The sequence below is a fragment of the Meriones unguiculatus genome, chromosome 9, assembly GCF_030254825.1.
Source record: "Meriones unguiculatus strain TT.TT164.6M chromosome 9, Bangor_MerUng_6.1, whole genome shotgun sequence".
NCBI classification, from domain to species: Eukaryota; Metazoa; Chordata; class Mammalia; order Rodentia; family Muridae; genus Meriones; species Meriones unguiculatus.
The window spans coordinates 29,602,613-29,622,645 of NC_083357.1; the positions used below are offsets into that span (position 1 = coordinate 29,602,613).

The following is a 20,033-nucleotide window of genomic DNA, read 5'->3' on the forward strand; positions in this document are numbered from 1 at the left end:
CCTCTCCATACCCCAAATCCTTCTCTTTCATAGAATACGACCACCCTCCCCACTGATGCTTCTCAAATTGCATCCTACCAAAAAAGGAGATGAGGTTTTAGCTATTTGTGATAGCATTTTTATACCTTTATTAGTCAAGGAAAGAATGGAACTCTTGATCTATCTCTAAACTTCACTTCTAAGTTTTGCTTCTAGAAGACTTTGGAAAGTAATGAGAGTAGAGGTCATTGACTGGGGGTTTGGGAAACAACCTAGAATCCCTAAGAACAACAGCAGACACTCATGCAGTGCTGAATGGCTTGAATCCTGGTCTTCTGTCTCCAAAGTCCCCAATATTATACATTGTTTAAGAGTTCACAGGTTGGTAATACCATTATCATGTTTTATTTTTTATCATCCAAATTCGGTACAGAACCATAGCATTTTTATCTATTTATTTTATAGAGTGACTTCCTTAAGATTTGGTGGCTCATGAAGGGCAAATAAGAGAGTTCCTGCTTAGGGAATTCTTGCTATGTGCCAGTGCCTTCTTCATGTTTGCACCATTCACTTTCACTGATGGAAAATCTGCAGCAGAGAGAAATGACCACCTCAGGATAAGATGGTCATGGAATGCAGTTCTACATCTAAACAGCCCAGTTCTGCACTGTGTGTCCTAGCCACAGAGACACTTTTCAATGAGCTGGAAAATTAACTAACAGTTAAAAACATGTGAGCCAGTCAAATGTCCTTAAAATAGATTTTCTCTGTGAGCCTTTCCTCTGTGTCATTCACGCTGCCAGATCCTGATGTCTCCTCTTCTGTACCTACTTATTCTAGAAGTTACCTCTCCTCTGTTCTGTCTTAGATCTCGTTCTCTTCCTGCTCATATCCTCCAGGGTAACCACAACACCCCAAGCTACTTTTTCTCCTGGAATTCTTCCCTGTTTCTCAGGCCCAAATCAACTCCCCTGCCTCCACAGAAGCCCCCTCTTCTACGCCAGCCCCCTCTTCTGCGCCTCTTCACCACCTGGAGCACTCCTTCTTCATGGTAGCACCTTTCTCTCTTGCCTTGGGGAATCTGTGGTTTCACTGCCTGATAAGATCTTTTCATGGCCAGCAACCTTGACTTTGCTTCTGATTCACTGTCTTATCTACTCCACATATTTGTGGTTAGTTTTCCCTCGTTGAACTGTGACCTGGGATTTGGGCCACTATGAACACGAACAAGCCCTGGCTAGGTGAAGAGATGCCCACAGTGTTTCTGGATTTGGTTTGGGCCTTAGAGTTTTCAATGCTGAAGTTCATATGACGATCTACTTTGCCTTCATTATGCCACTCCCTTGTTAGTACTTGGCAGGGTTGTTTAAAGTTAGTTTAATGATTTCTTCTTTTTCAGCCAACCTAGAATTCTTAGTCATCTGTCTGAAAAATTCATATATTTTTGCTAAATGTTCCCACACAGATAATGTATGTTTAACATGTGTGGGTTACTTAGAAAGCTGAGACCTGTAAGAGAGCATGCAGTGGCTGGCCTCACTTGGAGGACAGATGGAGCCTATGCTTCTCAAAATCTATGCCTAATTCTGTTGTGAAGGTTCCTGCATGTATCATCCTGATAACAAGGGTTACTGAGAGCTCTGTTCTCCTTGCCCGAAACAATGTAGATGTGTGTGAGGCAGAGGATTCTAGAAGGACAGCTGAGGAATTCCCATGTAGCCTGCATGTTCCAGGAAGAATACAAGGAACATATTAGGATATACAGTGTAAGGGAGTTTATCATAAATTAAAACCACAGCCAAACATAATATGAGACACAAGGAAAGGGAGAGTCAGAGCAAGAAACCCCAGCAACAAGTGCAAACAGGCCCGGCTTCTCAGATTTCCAATGGTTCATTTGAGGAGGGAGGCTTGTGAGTCAGGTCCACTTACCAGAATTCTGCTGATGTGGCCTAGTTGTTTCTGGTTTTTATTTTTTTATTTATATTTTGTTTGATTGTTTACTTACGTATGGGCTGTGATGACCAGTTACTAGAAGTTTGCAACTTGTGTGTTGGGCAGAGTTGCAGAGAATTGAATGTCCTTCCTGTGATTCTCCAGGGAAGCTAGGCTGCCTGTCCCATTGTTGAGTTGTGCTGTGGCCCTTTGCCTCTGCTCACTGCCCTGCCTGCCTTGCAGAGCTGCCACATCAGAGCCGGTCTTCTGTGGAATTCCTGCTGCCTGACAGACTTTGGTCCACTGTTTCACCTTTACTTTTTGTCTTAACAAGCCCTGGGCTCTGACTTTGCAGAATGTTTCTCAAGCCCATGGAGTGGCTTCAGGTTTCTCTGTCCTTCACCACAAATGCCTTGATCCCTACACATGCATGACTTGTCACCACATGTTGTACCATGTGCCTTCAACCGGTGTGTGGACTGGGTGAACCCACTTCAAGTAGTTGGCTGGATGAAAGAGTTAACTGGGGACAAAGTGAGCATTCATTCAACAGCTTCATGCTTGAATAGCAGCTCTGTGGTGGGTTTTGTGCAATGTGCTAGGAATGTAAGAAAAGATATGTGATTCTGCCTTCAGGGTGGCTCAGTCAGTTCAGGCAGATGGCTTGTGTGCAGGCTGGACACTGGACTGTGTAAGTGCAGTGAGCAAGGTCCACTGTATTGAGCAGGCTCTAACCTGTCCCCTGGCCTGGAATCAAGAGCTATAGGCTACTCTGACACAGTGGACCTGGGCCAGTGAGCAGGAGGGTGGCAGGGGTAAAGAAATTCCTAAATGAAGGTTGCTTTCATCTGAAGGAGCTGCTGGTATCAAGGATTTTATTATCAAGCCCCTGGCCTTTGTAGATATAGCTTGCTACTGTGTCTCACTGACGTGGTTCTTAGCATTCTTAGTATTGCCTGTCTGCCTGCTCACAATTGGGGTGGTTGAGAGCTGTACAACGTCCTGACACTTCTCTTCTTTGAGTGGCTTAGATTTCTTTGCTCTGTGCTTGCTACCTTCTTTCTTGAAGACAGTATTCTAGGAGTTTTGTCAATGACAATGGGGTTTGAAATTCCTTAGGCCTAGAAAACCTACTTCCTGTTTGTCCGTGTGTGTGTGTGTGTGTGTGTGTGTGTGTGTGTGTGTGTGTGTGCACTATGACAGCTCCTGTATAACAGGAAAATGGACTTATTTTTGTAACTTCATGTCTAATGCCTTTTTGGGCCATACACTGACATTTGGAAATCACCTAATTTGTAATGACAAGCTTATTTACCTAGAAAATTTATGGTAGTGATTACAAGACTCATAAGAGTACTTTTAAAGGAGTTAGATTGTACCTGCAAGTTTATACAGCAGGTGCTGTATAAACAGCGACTCCCTGAAGTCTCCTAACCCAGAGTTACACACTGTTAGTATTACTTGTAATGACATGGAAACCAGTGTGCACAGGGATTAAATGCCTTCTCCAAGGTCATAGTGCCAGCCAAGGGTGGATTAAACCCACAGAGTCTGAGATCACTAAGCATTGCCTTGTATGTTCTTTCAGTCACCTGATCATGAAGGGTGTAGACTGGGCAGCTGAACTCATACAGAAAGGTAGTTTTGTAGATGGAATGTTTATTGTCACTGTTTTGAAAATATCACTGTGACTGGAAGGTAAAGAAGCACCTTGGGAGGCTAGCTGTTAGACAATGACGCTGCTGTAATGCATCTCTCTGTTGACGGCCTTACAGGATGCAAGGAAGGTCACCTTTACATAAAGAAATTGCGCTCTTAATATTGATTTGCACACAATGAAATAATCTACTGAAATCAGATCCTTTATTTTGCTTTGCTTACTTTATTCTTAATAATTGATTGTAGGGCATATTTCATTCACACTTTGGAAAAGATTGCACGTTTTTTCCATGTTATATGTGATTTCACATGGCACCAAAAACAAATCTTAGGGTTGTCTCAACCATAGCAACTATTGGCATCTGAGTAAGTCCTGACGACTGATGTAGCTGCCGGGTTGATCTTGTAAACAGCAGCACAGATATATTCTAGGTGTTCTAAACACGTTTATTTTATTATAGTAAACTCAGGGATTTGAAACCAGTGTCTAAAGTATCATTGTTCAGGTTGAGCAATAGTGACAGGCTCTTGCCTTTTGCTGTGGCAGAGCCCTTGGCGCACAATGTACAGACTGCCGAATTCAGACAGAGGGACATTCTGCTCTCCGTGCAGCATGTGCTACCTGGGTTCAGAAACTCTCCAGCTGCATAGCTGCAGCACACAAGATACTTCAGAAATCTTTGCTGGCTCAAACCTAACCTGCATCCCTAGTACTGATCTAAGTGCCCAGGAAACATCACTGAGTAAAATGCAAAGGTTCTTGCTTATGTCAGTGTGAGACAGACTTAGCATACATGACAGCGATCTGTGGCAGGTGACATCCTTTGTGATGAAAAGAGTCCAAGCTAAAGAGTAAATGCTTATGTTAAGGATGCTTAAATCTTGGGAAACCCCATTTACAAACCTGTTATCTCAATTATTAGTCTAGTGGGGAAACACGCTTTCCTTTGGCCCTCCCCTCTACCTCTGCCATTCTGCCATTTATTTTATCATGTGTTGAATGAGCCATAATGGTCATGAACTCTCTGTTTTCATCTCTGTAGCTTCCAGCCATTAACTTTGACAGTGCCCAAAATAACATGACGAAGTCTGAGTCCACCATCAAGGCAGGGGCACTCAGAGCTCGTGGTCAATGGCATGAGTCCACAGAAGCAGTTGAACTTGAAAATTTTAGGTAAGAAATCTCCCTTGCTGTCAACAGCCTATTCAATTTTACTTATTTAAATGTTTCACAGAAGTGAAAATTTGAAGTCTGAATATTTGTAGTTTAGTAACTTTAGTTAACCTGTAAAATGTTCCTGGATTGAAGGAGGAAGAGCCCAAGTAACAGGTTGAATAGGCATGCTTAGGTGTACCTGTCTTGGAGGTTCTGGACACCTTGCTGACATGAAGGTCAACAGTTGTCCACTGAGCAAGAGGCTCCAAGATGTTGAATGGGATAGGTCAACCCCAAGCTTGGTCTTAGTTCTTGTTGTTTCTCCGTCTTTCTAGTGGTGAAAGGGATAAAGGAATCTGTTGCTGTGAACAGAAGTGGTGGCTAAATATAATGTTTGCTGTCCTGGCAATATGGATCAGTGGGCAAAGGAGCTTGCTATCAAACTTTACAGTCTGAGCGCAATCCCTGCGACCCACATCATGGAAGGAGAGACTGACTTCTTTCCTACACACATTCACACACACACAAACACACACACATAAATAAATAGTTTTGTTTTGTTTTTTTAAGATGATAGTTAAAAAAATACAAGTTTCTCAATTTCATAGATAGTGTCTTGGCTTTAACCAAATAGTGTTAGTCTGCGTTTCTTTCTGTTGTTGTGTAGACCTTCTAGAAGCATACATTCTTGTGGGCCACTCTCTTCCTGGGAGCGGGCTCTCTGTGTTACCATGTATTCAGTTGCCAGTAAGTGCCAATGAAAACAATGAATGGCGTGAATATGAACATGACTATTATAGGATGCTCATTTACTTGTTTGGCTTAGCTTGTTTCTCTGGCATTTTATGAACTTAAACAGTTTCAGAAAAGTCATATGACATTTTATGGGCTCATATTTTTAACTTGTAAAAACTAAAAATGTCTTATTCACCAGTGACCTTATAAAAGAAATGGTTACGGCCCTGACCTGGCCTCATGTGAATGTAGAGTTGAATGGTATATGGAGGTGCAGAAAGGCAGATGCTCATGTGACCCATGTCATAGAACTTACCTATAAGGTGAAGTTCATGGAATTTTACTTTATTTGGCCTTAATCTTAAAATTAGCCATTTTTTTTTACAGTGTGTGTGTGTGTGTGTGTGTATGAACATGCACATGCATGTGTGTGTGCATGTAAAATCTCATGTGCCACACTGTACATGGGAGTTCGGAGGAACTTTGTGGAGTCGATTCTCCCCTACATTTGTGTGGGTCCAAGAGTAGACCTGAGGTCACCAGGCTTTGTCAGCAAGCTCCTTTCCTAGCTGAGCCCTCTTACCAGCTCTTAGGATCATGCTTTTTATCAACTTTACCACTGAGGTTGAGTTCCTGTTCATCAGTTGTTGCTTGCCCTTACTAATATGTTGACCTTAACACTCAATATTTTGTCTCAATGTAGATGGCCTAGATGGCCTTTGTTTTCATTGATAATTTTGCTAGCCCAAATAATGTTTCTTATAAAATGTTTTTCTGTTTTTTTATTTTTATTTTTATTTTTTTTTCATCTTAGTATAAACTACAAGAATGAGAGGAATTTCAGCAAACACCCACAGCATCAGTTATTTCAGGAGATCTTTACAGCTCTGGTGGGAAACAGACTGAGATGCAGGTAAGGCTGTGCCCAAAAGACGGACCTCTAATCAAGAACACTGTGTTTTATGGGTCCTGTATGGAGAATGTGCCTTGAAGCAGCACACAAGTGGAAGACAGTGTGGAATACGAACATTGCAGTACTTATGATTATATATGTATAAGATATATTAACGTTTATGGCTTATTTTCTTAAATTGTTATTACATATATATATGTGTGTATGTAGCATGCACATACACACAAACAACTAAAGAAAAAGAGGCTGTAAATTAGAGAACAAAAGAATGTGGTAGTACATAGGAGGGTTTTGGAGGAAGGAAACAGAAAGTGAAAATTATATAGTTATTTTATAATTTCAAAAAATTTAAAAAATAACTAAAAATATATAAAAATAGAAACTAGAGCAAAGTCTGTGTGATAGTCTATGTGAAAAAACATTGTGTTCTTATCAGAATCGCTTTTTGGATCCTGAATTTAGCTGAGCTTGGTGACAGGTACGACATAGGAGAGCATTGTTTTCCTTAATGTGCTTGTTTTGAGGTCATATATTCAAGGAAGAATTATTGTATAGTCCTTATGAAAGAGACATTGATTAGCACTGTGGACAACATGACAACACCTTTGCAAGTTACACAGTGACCAACTACATAGCTCTTCCAACCTGGACTTTGAAGAAAAAAAAAAAGATGAATATGAACTTCCAGTTCAAGTCCCATGTCCTATTATGGATTATTTTTTTTTAAGAAGTAGAAAAATAGGGTTGTTTATTTCTCAATCAGAATTATATGACCTGTTCCATTTTGTTTTTGATAAGGCTCTGCCATTTGAATAAACCAGGAAGCAGAAAAGTGCAATTCACAGAAAATAAAAATGGAAACCATAGCAGGCAGCTCTCAAAATGATTCCCAGAGCATCCTGTTACCTCATGGCATCTGTGCCTTTGTGAGGCCCCCACCCCTGCTCTAGATCATACAGCAATAGCATATTATAAAAATGGCAGACTACCCTGTCTGAGACTCAGTGAACTAATATAGTCACTTCTGCTTTAAGGTGAACAGCCAAGTTGGAGCATCCACCTCAAAGAAGGAATATTCAGGGGCATCAGCTTACAGCTCTCAGCAACATAGACACTTAGTCTTACTGTCCCCTAGAACTACAATCTTGCCAATAACCACAAAAGTAAGCACATAAATGTCTTCGCCTTAGACTTCTATATTGACCAGCACTAGATTCAACTTGTAAAAGACCCAAAGGTGGAGGACAGAGCTAAAATGCACTGTTGTGGATGATTGATGGAGAATCTTTGACTTACTCTTTGGTAACAGGAGGTGCTCTGAAGATCATATGCCAATCCCCCTTTTTTCACAGCACAAGAAGAAATTCAGAATGTTGGGTTTTAAGAGCATTCTTCTATATATGGGCACTACAGGTTTCTGTGTTTGTTCAGTTCTGAAATCAGAGTTGGGTAAAGGAAGGATTAAGTGTGGAGTCCTCCATTGTCCTCCACCTCATACAGCTTGTTAAGATGGCAGGACTGTCTTCTCCTCTTACCTTATATTTATAGAATAATTACATCTCAGAGCCTTTTCATGTGACCCACTAGCCCCTTCCTTTATGAACACCAGGGATAATGTTGGATTGAAGGCATAGATTGAACATACTCAAATTGATGGGCATCTACCATTTTTTAAGAAGGGATGAGGCAACAGAGGAGAAGGAAGATAGGAGAAAATACCAAAGTGAATGATGCGTTTTCTTCAGCATGTAGCCTGCATCAGTCCTCCTCATTCTCATGACTCTGGGGTTCTCTTCTTCCTTAGTATACGCCAATCTTCTAGAGACCAAAACTTGGTCTTTTATCCCCAGCTCTAGCCACTGAAATTGGGTTCTATTGTCACTATCTTGAAACAAATATACAGCTCTTGCTAATTTTTTATTAGTAGGAATGGAACCCAAACACTTTATACAGGCTAGGTAAGTGTTCTATGCTGAATTACATGCCTAGCCTTGGTTTGCTGAGCTAGGTCTTTGTATGTATGGGTAGCCAAGGCTGGTCTTAAATTCAGGATTCTTCTGTCTTAGCCTTCTGAGGTAAGGTGTGCGCCACTGTATTCAGAGATCTTACATGGTTAGTTCTCCTACACTTTAATGCATGCTCTCTCTCTTTCTCTCCCTTTTCTCTCTCTCTCTCACACACACATACAAACACAGGCACATATGAGTGATGCCTATATACCTACACATACAGGCACACATGCACGTATACACATGCACACTTACATATGTACATATACACGAGTGCATACAAACACATACATACATACACACATGCACAAAAGTCATAACAATTATGGAGATGGAGTGGACTCTAAGAAGGCCCAGCTGGTGCCATGGGGTAGATGAGAGGGCTGCGACCTAAAGAGGATCCAGGCAGATTCCGGGCTGGCACTCTTACCTCCCTCATCCCCTGATTTCTTTCTGTGTTTCATGAACATACTTTTCATGGTGGAGTTAGGCAGTAACCCACCCTGGCTAAAGCAGGTCTATATGAGGAAGAGGATAAACTTAACTCGGCATCGGGGCAAAGTATCTCTTTGGTAAATGTGTTTCCTCTGCTGTGTGCTGAAGCTTCTCACCCCAGAGAAGCCTAACACGCAGGAAACAGAATTGTTCTGCCTTCCCACGGAAGAACTGCTTGTCCTTGGCCAACAGATCACCACCCACAGGAGCCATAACCTGGCTGGGATCATCATATCTGCGCATGACAGATGTGTTTACAATCTGTACATGAGCTATTGAGAGCCCGGCAATGAGTCACAGTCACATGCCAGGAGCCACTTTCACAGCTAAGGCTTCATCTCTCTTCCCTTCCTCTCCCTTGTCCTTCTTTCCCACTTTCCTTTCCCTCCCATCTACTTCTCCTTTTGAGGATCAGGCCAGCCTTGAACTCCTGATCTTGCCTCAGCTTCCCAAGTGCTATGGTTACAGGCCTTGGCCACCAGGCCTTGCTTTCCCAGTCTCTTAGTGCTTCTGCCTATGTTTCATCTCCCCTGCTGGCCATGCTCCTGAAATGGCTTCCTCGCTGTAAATCCACCTCTGCTTTCTCATGTCAACTGGTAGATTCTTCCTAATCTTCATTTAAAGATGTCATTCCTAAATTAAGACTTTTTTTTTTTTTTAAGAATTTTCTCAGCCTATGAGAAAATTTCAGCTTTAGTTTCTACTGTCTACTGAGTTAATCCGGGCTGCTAGTGTTTCTGGCCTGCACATTTGTAGTAGGATCTCTGAGTTCCCTTCTCTACCCTTTACTCTGTCCATAGCTTCTGGAAGGATCCTCTCAAAATCTCGGTCAGCTCATGTGAGTCCTTTGCTTAAAGCCATTTAGTACCTTCCTAGAGTAAAAACTCCCAAAGGCCTTATTCCTATTCTGTAAGTCCTCAAGCTCTGCCTACTGCCATCTATCTGCTTTCCCTACCTAAGTCCCAGGGCCTGAGCTGCAGACTTTTCTGCTGTTCTGACCTAGACTTGTGCAAAGTTCCTGCCCTCAGCTCCTGCCATGCTAATCTTACCAGAGAGTCTTCCTTTGCCATCCCAAAATAGCACCCCGCCCTAATGAACCTGGCCCTGGGTGCTCTTTGCCATCGCCACTTGCGAGATGTGAATCCCTACTATCTGGGCTTCTGGTCCATGTCTTTCAAAAGCAGCCCAGGTGAGCGCAGGCCCAGGCCTGGCCTCTGCTGTCCTCTGAGCACACTCAGAACCAGGCTGATGGGACATGGTGATGAATACATGGAGGCACTGTGTGCTGTCCATCAACTAGAAGAAAGGACACGAGTCTTCTCTACTTCTTGGCCTGAGTGCCACAACCCCCAAGGGGTTTTCTTCCTGGGTGGACATTGTGGGCTAGCCTGAATGGTAACACAGAGGATGAGCGAAGAACACAGAGAACTCAGAGATGAGTGGGGGTGGAGTGGGGTGGGAATCCAGACAGTGGCATCCTCACGTGGGTTCTAGTTTCAGTTCAGTTTTATCAAAATAGATATGAAGTTTACTTTTTCATTTGTCCAGGGGGAAAAAAAAAAGAACACTGTGAAGGACTTGAGTATTTGTTTTGCAAGGTGGGCTTTGCTTTTAGTGTGTGTTTAGGAAATCAGTACCACTGCGGGAGTAAAGTTCATTCTGACCTGAAGCATGCTAAGGCAGGTCTGGGCAACAGCCTTTCCACATATACACCCATTTGTTTTCAGATAATGGTTGTCATTTGAAGCACCCATATCAAGTATTGCTTTTTTCCCCTGTGAAAGAAATAGAAACCCCACCTACCTCCTCTCTTTTCAAACATTATATGTGCAGTGACATTTTTCTTTTCTTCTGGCACTAATGGCAGAAAATGCCTTCCTGGACAAAAGGGGCGGGATCTGAACAGGATTGAGTGTATTAATAGTCCTGTGGAAGTAGTGCCGTAAGTTCAGCCATCAGAAAGGTTAAATACTTGCTCGCTTATGAATCCACTCTTGTGTGGCTGTCGTGTTGAGACAGCCTCCAGGGAAGCACTATCATTGCAGGCACATGACTTTCCAGGGCTGCCTCCAAGAGCCCATCTCTTGTTCCCATGGTAAAAGTATCTGAAGAGTGCTTTCACCATATGCATTTGGAGCCCGGGCAGAGGGGCCCCACAGTGACAGAGTCAGCCGGGTAAAGACACTGCTCTCCATCTGTTCGCTGGGTAGTTCTCTGGCTTCACAGAGTCCTGTGTTTTCTAGCACCCCTGACTCCTGGTGAGCAGAGGCGCATGCAATTCCCCACAGAGCCAGGGCTGCCTCCCCCGTGGCCCATCTGTCCTCCTCGGGGTTCCAGGCTAGGAGCCAAGGAAGGCCTCCTCCTGAGGTCATTCTCGAGGGGCAGAACACAAGGACTCAGCCATCAGGAATCCTATTTACAATAGCAGGGTAATAACTACGAGAAATATTAATAGCTGTGGGCTTCCGTCCCAAAATTGCAAAGCAAACAAAACAAAACAAATGTGGTTTGCCTGGAACAGAACTTTCAACTCAGACCCCGTCATTTGGTTAGAATCCGTTAAGAATGAACATTAAAGTCCACATTGGAATTTTAGTTCTTTTTTCTTTTTTTTTTTTTTTTTTTTTTTTTTTTTTTTTTTTTTGGTGGAATAAGGAGAAAAACAGAAAAGACCTTTAAATATGTATTTTAATATGGAAAAACCCGACAGGAAAGGTCACAGACTTTCCTGTGAAGACTGGCTGTGCCTGACAGGAAGAACACCAAGGAAGAATACTATGCACGTATTTGTAGCGCAGATCCTGTTTCTCTTGGATACTGAAACGCTGTTGGCATTCAGTGGCATCAGGTTGCCCGTGCTGTTGCAGCTACTGCCAGCCGCCATTCCTCCCCTGGGGAGGGAAGAGGGTCTTTGAGCTGGGAGCCTTTGCCCTGTACCCACTTCAAAATAAAAGTATTAGAATAATTGGATTTTTTTGCAGGTGTTCTAAATTTTTTTTCATATTTTCAGCAATGGCGAGTGCAGAGTATGATACAAAGCATTTCGACTAGTATGATATCATATGTGCTCAGTGAAGGCTTTAGATGAGCTACAGCCTACACCTACTTTAAAAACAACTGCTTCCTAAATTAATTTTTAATTTAACATAGAAAGGAATTGGTTTCATTCTGTCATTCTCATACTTTGATCTAAGCCCCCCCTTTTTTTTCCAAGCCCCCTTTTACTTCTTATTTTGACACAGTCTCACTAAGTTACCTACGCTATCTTTGAGCTTCCTCTGCACCTCAAGTTTGTAATCCTCCTTTCTCCACTTCCCAAGTACCTGGTTTGACAGGTCTGTGCTTGGAAAGTTCTACCCAGAGGGCACCCCAAAGCTTGGTTGGATCCTGTTTTTATTTTTCCAAAGACACTGGGCTGTGCCTCAGGGCATAAGGTCACTGATAAAGTGCTCCTCTGGACTGGGCCATGCTGCTGTTGGGAGTGGCTATGGGCAGCTGCCAGCCTTGTTGTTGGTAGCAAGAGTACTTCCTAGTGAGTGGTGGTCGTGGGTCTTTCCTCCAGCATCTGTATGCTGGGAACATGGATTGCAGGGAGTACACAGGCATTCCTGAGAATAAAACTATGGGTCCAGTGCCCTGCCAACCTCCATCTGACCAGATAGGAGTGGTGAGTGGTATTGCCAGGGAATGGGGGGTGCCCAGTGTAGTCACCAAAGATGTTACAGATTCACTCAGCTTTTAAATGTTCAGGTTTGGGGGAAGAGTTGAACTCCTCAGTGCTAACAAGAAGACAAACCTGAATTTTATCTCGAGTGCCCAAGGATAGATTCAGGACAGACTAGGTGACAGTTGGCCTGAATCTTAAGCTCAGGTAAATGTTCCATGCAGCAGGGATAGCTACCGTATTCTGTCATTGCTTTACGTAAAGCCAGGTGAATGACATTGTTATTGTAGTCTGAAATAATTCCTGCCATTTCCTGGTTTCCCTTGGCCAAGGATGGGATTTCAGACCGTTTGTGTTTCAGGCCTTTGTTAATAAAGGCACCATAAATGATATTGTTGGATTAGCTTGCAGGGCAGTATGAGGATTGCGTCACCATGCTGGCCTTGCCTTCTATGGACAATGCCTGGCTGCACTTAAAATAGCAAGATGTAGGGCAGGCCAGTTCTTCGCTTTCTCCTCCTCAGGAGAGGCCTGGGCTGTGTGGTCACTTCTGCAGTAAACATGCTCTGTGGTTAGAGCAGCACAGGTCATGGGAGTCTGGTGTTGGAAAGCCACAGAACACTGCCATTGGGAAGTACCTTTAGCCCTGGCTCAGACACATCCTGTCACCTGGGCTCAGGGAAGAAGGAGGTGGGTTTAGAAGCACTCTAAAGACAGGGCTTGCACAGCCTTGTGGGGAAGAGGATAGGCTGTGAGAATCTTATTTTGAGGGGTGGGTGCTGTTGGGGGATTTGGGAAGCAAAGAAAGCACCTTTAACATTTCAACCACATTTATTACCAGCTCTAGCTGGACTCAGGATGGCTGAGCAGTGAAGCCCTCTGAGACCCAGCAGGGCTTGAGGAACAGACTATTCCGGGGGAAGAGAACACTCACGGGAACTTCTATTGTCTTCCTTCTGTGCTAGCCACAGAGATGGTGGTCTGTTGCTGCTATTCCCGCTGCTGCTGCTCTTGCTGGTACTGCTGTTTCTGCTGCTGCTCTTGATGCAGCTGCTGCCATTTCCTGCTCTGCTGCCGTTGGTGGTTCTTCCTCTTCCACTTCCTCCTCCTCCTGCTGCTACTTTTGTTGTTCTGAGAAGGTCTCAGTGTAGCTCAGGCTAGCCCTCAATTATAGCCAAGGATGACCTTAAGCTCCAAATCCTTCCAAGCTGTAGGCTCTTCAGTGTCTACCACCATGCTGGTTCAGAAATGGTGTAAAGACAGGACAATGAAGAATTCTTGTTGTTAGTCCAGGATGGTCTTGAACTTAAGACCCTCCTTCTTTTCCTCTTCAGTCAAAGTTCTGGGATCTTAAAATCAAGGCCAGCCTGGGACTCAGAGTGAAACCCTATTTCACAGTGTTTTTATTTGTTTTTGTTTGTTTGTTTGTTTTCCTCTCAGTAAGTGCATGTAACTTTTTCAAGTGGACACTAAGTGGTTAGGGCATTGATACTTATTAAGCAGACCTAATTGTTATTGGAAGCTTTATTTTGATTTAGGGACACCATGAAGTATTACTAAGTCAGCGTGAGTGGTCTGATTCACATTCATTTGGAGTGTCCTTGGACCACACTGGTAAAGACAATTTCAGTGTATTTTGCATTGGTGTGGGTCAAGGGGAAACATAAAATAAAATAAAAATAAAAATAAAACAACAAAAAGCACCAAGAGACAATCCCTTAGAGAAGAAGCTGAGATGGACCACTGGCTCCCTCACAGCTTTCACCTTCTCCTTTGTAGCTGTGTGCTGTTTGCGTGCTGTCTAAACACACCTTCTTTTGTTTTCTTCTTTCAGAGAGTGGGTTAACCGAGCTCCATCCATTCATTTTCTGAGAGTGTTAATTTGTCTGAGGCTGCTAATGAGGGATCCATGTTATCAGGTTGGTTGGAAAAAGTAAAACACTTTCATTCACTTGTAACAAAAATTAAATTAAAGCACAGTGGGCTTTTCTTCGAAATTAAGGTTTTATTGACAAGTCAAGACCATCCAAATGTGGTACACAGCTCACCTGGCGTTTAAAAAGATTAGGAGGAAGTGATTTGCAGGCCAGTACCTCTCCTTGCTTATACTTGATCTGTAAGGTTCCGTGACTGAGTTCTGGTCTATGTGTTCACTATTATCCAAACTTCGAAGCCCTTTCAAGTTCAAGGAAGTACACAGTAGGCCACACGCTGAAGCACGTTTAAAGTCACGAGGCTCACTAGGGCAGAGTCAGCAGTGACAAGATGGGAGCTTGCTGTGTGACTCCAGAGGCAATGCTTAGGAACAGCAGGGCTGTAGCCTGTTAGCTGCCAGGAACCACCCCTTCCTAGCTTCTAGATGGTAACTCTGGACCCAGGAGAGCATAGGTCCTCCCTTCTGATGGTGTCAGGGGAGGGACCTGTAGCGAGAATCTTCCCCTTTTATCACTAGTTGGATGTGTTGCCTCTAGTTTATAATGTGCACACAAATCAGTGGGGATCTCCTTCAACGGGGACCTCCTTCAACGGGGATCTCATTCGGGATCTTATTCAGTAGGTGGAAACAGACCCCTGATTGTACATTTCTTTTTAAACATTATTTTTCTTTATGCGCATGTACATGTGTCAGTTTTGGGTGTGTGTTACATGTCTGCCTGTGCCTAGAAGAGGGTGTTGGATCCATGGAAGTGTGGAGCTGCAGGTGGGTGGGAGCTACCTGGTGAGGGGTGCTGGGAACCAAACCTGGGTCCTCTGCAAGAGCATCAAGTGTTCCCAAGCACTGAGCCATCTCTCCATCTCAATTCTGCATTTCTAAAACAATTCCAGGAGATGTCAAGGCTGCTGGGCCGTAGTTTGTCTTGAAGAGCAAGGGCTTAGTGTGTTAGCAGTGAGACTTTAAAGGATGGACTACCCCGGGAATCTAGGCCAGAAGCTTACTCTCTCTAGCCTAGCTTAGAGGTAAGGGAGAAGCTGCAGAGTGCTGCTGCTTGCCAGGTTTACTGTGTTTCTGAGGCACCCAGAGGTGTTTCTGAGCAGTAGTTCTGTGGGAAAGCAAGGCGAGTGTCAGATCCTCGGAAATGAGGCTGCTGGCTGGGCCGCCCTGGAGTGAGCCGCCTCACAGCTACTTCTGTTCAACGTGTTAATATCTCAAGCATGACTGTTATTTGGACACACTGGGTTTTTTTTCTTCTTTCAAAGGATCTTATTTTATGTCGAATCCTTATATGCTACTGGGAAGCTCACGCCACCCAGACTCTTATCGTAGATAAAGTTTTATTGGTAGATTCCTATTTAATGCAGAATGTTCCATTTCATTTCCCCACTCATCATGTTTCCCAAAAGTAGCACTAAAACAAAATGTGTCTCATCCTTATTGGAGTGTTCTGGGGCCCTTGGTCACTGTCTACCTTCTGTTTAGAGTCTGCACAACCTTCCCTACATATATTCTAAACCAGCCTTGTGCTGTTACAGCCAACTGCAACCGCCAAGCATTCTGTCCTGGTTTTCCACAGTCCTGCTGCTGAGAGCTGGGTGAACCATGCTTTCCAGAGCTGCTTCTGCCAAGCAGTGTGAGCGGCATATGGAAGGAAGAACATGAGTTTGGTTTTCCTTCAGGACAAAGTGTATTGATTGCTCCCACTCGATCAATGTTAGCTGCTTGTTTCCTCTCTGATAAGTCTCCGTTTGGATAGAAACACCAAGTGCAGAATGTTAAAGAGTATTTGAGGAGGAACAGCCAGTTCTCAGACTTGTCAGACATTAGCAAGTTTTACCTCAGAACACCTTGTTTGCTAAGAAAATTGGTCACTGCTGATCTGCTTTTAAAGCAAGGCCATTGTCAATGCTATCTCTGATTGATTGGCAGAAGGTAAATTACACTCCTCTTTAAAGCAAGGAATGCAGTGACTACTTTGTTTATATTTTGATACAAGTGTCCCTGCTTGACAGTCTTTCCATAGAAGGGGATTCTCCCAGAGCCTCTGCTCCTGGCATGCCTCCCACACAGAAGACTGTGTGCTCTGCCAGTTATATAACCCTTGGGCTTGCCAAGAATTCTTGGCCAAACTTGCAAGGCCATGCTAGGGATTACTACAGCGTCCTCCAGTGAACGTCAGCAAGCCGTTGTCACCACTGCCCTTTCTTCTGCCCTCACCAAGTCAGTGTGCAGGTCTAGACTGCCGATCTAAACCATCCCCACTTTTCTTGCCCCATCGCTGTCCTTCCTGCCCTTGTCCTCAGAAACTCATGAGGTTTACAGATGAGCCACAAATCGCATCGCTGACAGCATTCTTATTTTCTTAGTTCTTTGACATATTTGGATCATTGTACAGCTTTTCCCCCTTCTTTCAGGAGTAATGTTCCTTCTTCTGGCCAGGTTTTATTCATCTTTTACCTGTCCTTTTTCTTATGGTGCTTCTCCTTTTGTTTCTCCTTATCTTTTCTCTTTTTTGCATTTATTAATTTTTCTTGCTTTTTTGTTTTTTTCCAAATCAGAATTTCACTCTGTAGCTTAGACTGGCCTCTAACTGAGAACCTTCTTGCCTTGAGGTCTGGAGCCCTGGGCGTAGAGGAATGCACTGTATAATACCTGGATCCCAGAAAGCACCCCTTTCTTGGGCTGGCTGTCCAGGTCATCTAACCTTTATGACTGTACTTTTTCTTTTCAATTTTTAAAAATTTTGTTTCAATTTATTTACTATGTATGGAGGTAGGGAGGTTATGTAACAGAGCACATGTAGAAATCACAAGAAAGCTGATGGGAAGTATTTCTCATCCACTATTTGGGTCCCTGGAATGGTACTCAGTCATCAGGCTTAGCAGCAGGTGCATTCATCTGCTGAGACTCTCTTGCCAGTCCCCATGACATCACTTCTTAAAGGCCATTTTCCCAGCTTACTTGCTCCCATCAAGTTTATGTTCCACATGACTTACACACTGAACTTAGGGCAGCAATTTTGCTCTGGAAGCCAGTTAGCCAGCCAGTCATGTGCAGCCAGGCCTCCTTTTGACTGAGGTGGCTTACAGACTTGCCTGTTAGCAATGAGGAGGCTTAGGTAAAGGTGTAATGGAACTTCCAAACACGAGAAAGATAGACAAGAACAGAGAAACTATTTTTAGAGTTTTTAGAATATTTTTGTGATTAGAGTATTTAAGTCAGATTTTAAGTACAGACCTGGTCCCCCACAGGATAAATGTTCACCTAAGCTAATGATAGGAATCTCTAACAGATGGCTTGTGAGAGGTAAGAAGAGATCTTAAAAGTCGCTAGGCTGCAGTTGCATTAGAAATTATGGGAAGTCGTGCTGGTAAGAGGGGCTTTCTTGATTGTCCTTGACCTTGTGGCAGCAGAGACAGCACCACATTTGCATGGGCTTTGCTGCTCTCAGGAGTCCTCCCTCTTACCTAGCACCTGAGTGCTAGTTGCTTTGTCCTATTTTTAAATGTTGGCTTCTCCAAAATGTTCTCTCCCTCGTTAATGTCATTGCTTGTAGCCTGAGCTCCTGACTTCACCACCTATCATTTGCTGCTGCTGCTTTTTATCCACGAGCTTCTATTTTTAGCCCTGAGCATTTCCTAAGTCTAACTTTTAAATTTTTTAATGATATGAAGAAGTACAGAGGATGGAAGGCAGGCTACAAAATGGGGTTTTGTTTGTTCGTTGTTTGTTTTTTAATCTCAAGAAACATAGCTTTTATAGTCATTAACTAATTATCTTAAGTATGAACTAAACATTAAGTATTCTATGTTTAGGTTAGAACTTGAAGAAACAATAAAACCTCATACAACTTAGTAAAGGTGCCACTTGTAAAATATGTACCTGTTGTTCTTCAACATGCTCTATTGCTTTTATTTTATTAGGAAATACTCCATGAGTTGGGTGGGATTGAAGACCTGGCTCAGGTAAGATTGCTTCAGCCATAGCTGGTCCCGCCTTTGCATTCCAGGTGAAGTTCTAGCCATGGACTACACAAGCATGCAGCAGTGGGATAGGCTAGGTGCCGGTTCTCTCTAAATGTTCGTCCTTCACATGCCTCAGGTTAGAGATGCGTGAGGTAGCCAAGGGATGACCTCTCCGGCTTGTCTTCAGAAGACATGAAGGGGATTTTCTTGTGCTTGAGCTCAAGTCAGGAGCTGCTAATGCTCAAGGCAGTGAACAAACTTGTCTGTGTCTGCTGGCTGCTAGGGCAGGAGCACATCAGGTTGACCCTGAAGCACGACACTCACAGTCCTTAAGTATTCATAAATTGAAGATAATATAAGGAATGATCTTGACTTTAGGGTTTTTTTTGCATTGAAAAGAATTTTATAAAAATTATTTAGCTTCATACCTTATAGTATCTTAAATTATACTATAAGGAATGACAAACAGGTGACTAAGACCTATGAAATTTATTTATTTAATAAACATCTATGGTGTTTACTTATTTTAGTGTTTTATAATCTTTTCAGTGTAAAAAATTAGGCCAGCACTCCACCAGCAAACTCTATCCCAGCCTTTATGTGTACTTATATTTTTGTACCTTTTGATATGGACTTTACTATGGAGCTGAGGCTGCTTCAAATTTGCAGTCTTCTTGTCTCAGTTCCTCTAGTAACTAAATAACAGGTATACACACACCCTGCTATTTTATTCATTTATTTGTTTTTCTCATTCATCTTTCTATTAGAAATAGTCTCACCATGTAGCCCAGGCTGGAGTAAAGCCCCTAAAAGACTTGCTCCAGCCTCTTGAAGGCTGGGATTACAGTCCTGTGTCACCAGCAAAAAGTGATTGATGAATAAATTCAGTCTTAAAACTCATTCTGAGCAATTAATACAAGATCATGCCTAGTGGGAATGTTATGATTTGAGTAAGAAATTCTGCTGCAGTCACCTCTACTGATACTTATACACAACTGGTGGTGCCATGTGGGAGTCGATGGAAACACTGAGAGGCAGGTACTAGCTGGAAGAAGGAGGTCACTGACTTGCCATGGAAATCTACCTGCTCTGGCCCTTCCTGTTATTCTTTCTGCTGCATGACTTGAGCGTCTTTTCTCTGCCTCATTTCCTTTAAATTGTTTCTCAGTGTTTGTCACAGCTATGAAAACTAAACACAGCTTAAGTCCTGGGAAGGTGATCCATATTCAGTTTTTAAAAAGAAATTTAGTTGAAGATTTACCTCACTGAATGAAGTGAATGTCCATACATTGTAAAGAGTTATTATCACTTTATCTTCTGTTCTCTTATTGCATGTGCTTTTCTGAGCCTACTTCTTAGTTATTGACAGCAAGGAATTATTAGATATCTTTTTTCATTCTTATTATTAATTTTTATATGTATACTAGTTAAACATAATTTGGGGTATTATAAAATGTATATATATATGTATATATATGCTGTGTTACATTTTGCTGCAAGGTAAATCAAAGAGCCCAATTACCCCATGTATCTTACACGTATTACACCATGAAATTACTCAGTTACAACTCATCCTGCAATTTCTGA

General features: G+C 42.8%; 1 protein-coding gene across 1 annotated transcript in view; it reads left to right on the forward strand.

The window, feature by feature from the left end:
• Window positions 1–20,033, forward strand: part of Nek10 (NIMA related kinase 10) — a 183,720-nt gene that overhangs the window by 18,528 nt on the left and 145,159 nt on the right. The window contains exons 4-7 of the mRNA XM_060390990.1: window positions 4,617–4,747; window positions 6,279–6,377; window positions 14,380–14,464; window positions 18,405–18,446. Of these exons, the coding sequence (XP_060246973.1) occupies window positions 4,617–4,747; window positions 6,279–6,377; window positions 14,380–14,464; window positions 18,405–18,446 (357 nt within the window). The remainder of the gene's footprint in view (window positions 1–4,616; window positions 4,748–6,278; window positions 6,378–14,379; window positions 14,465–18,404; window positions 18,447–20,033) is intronic.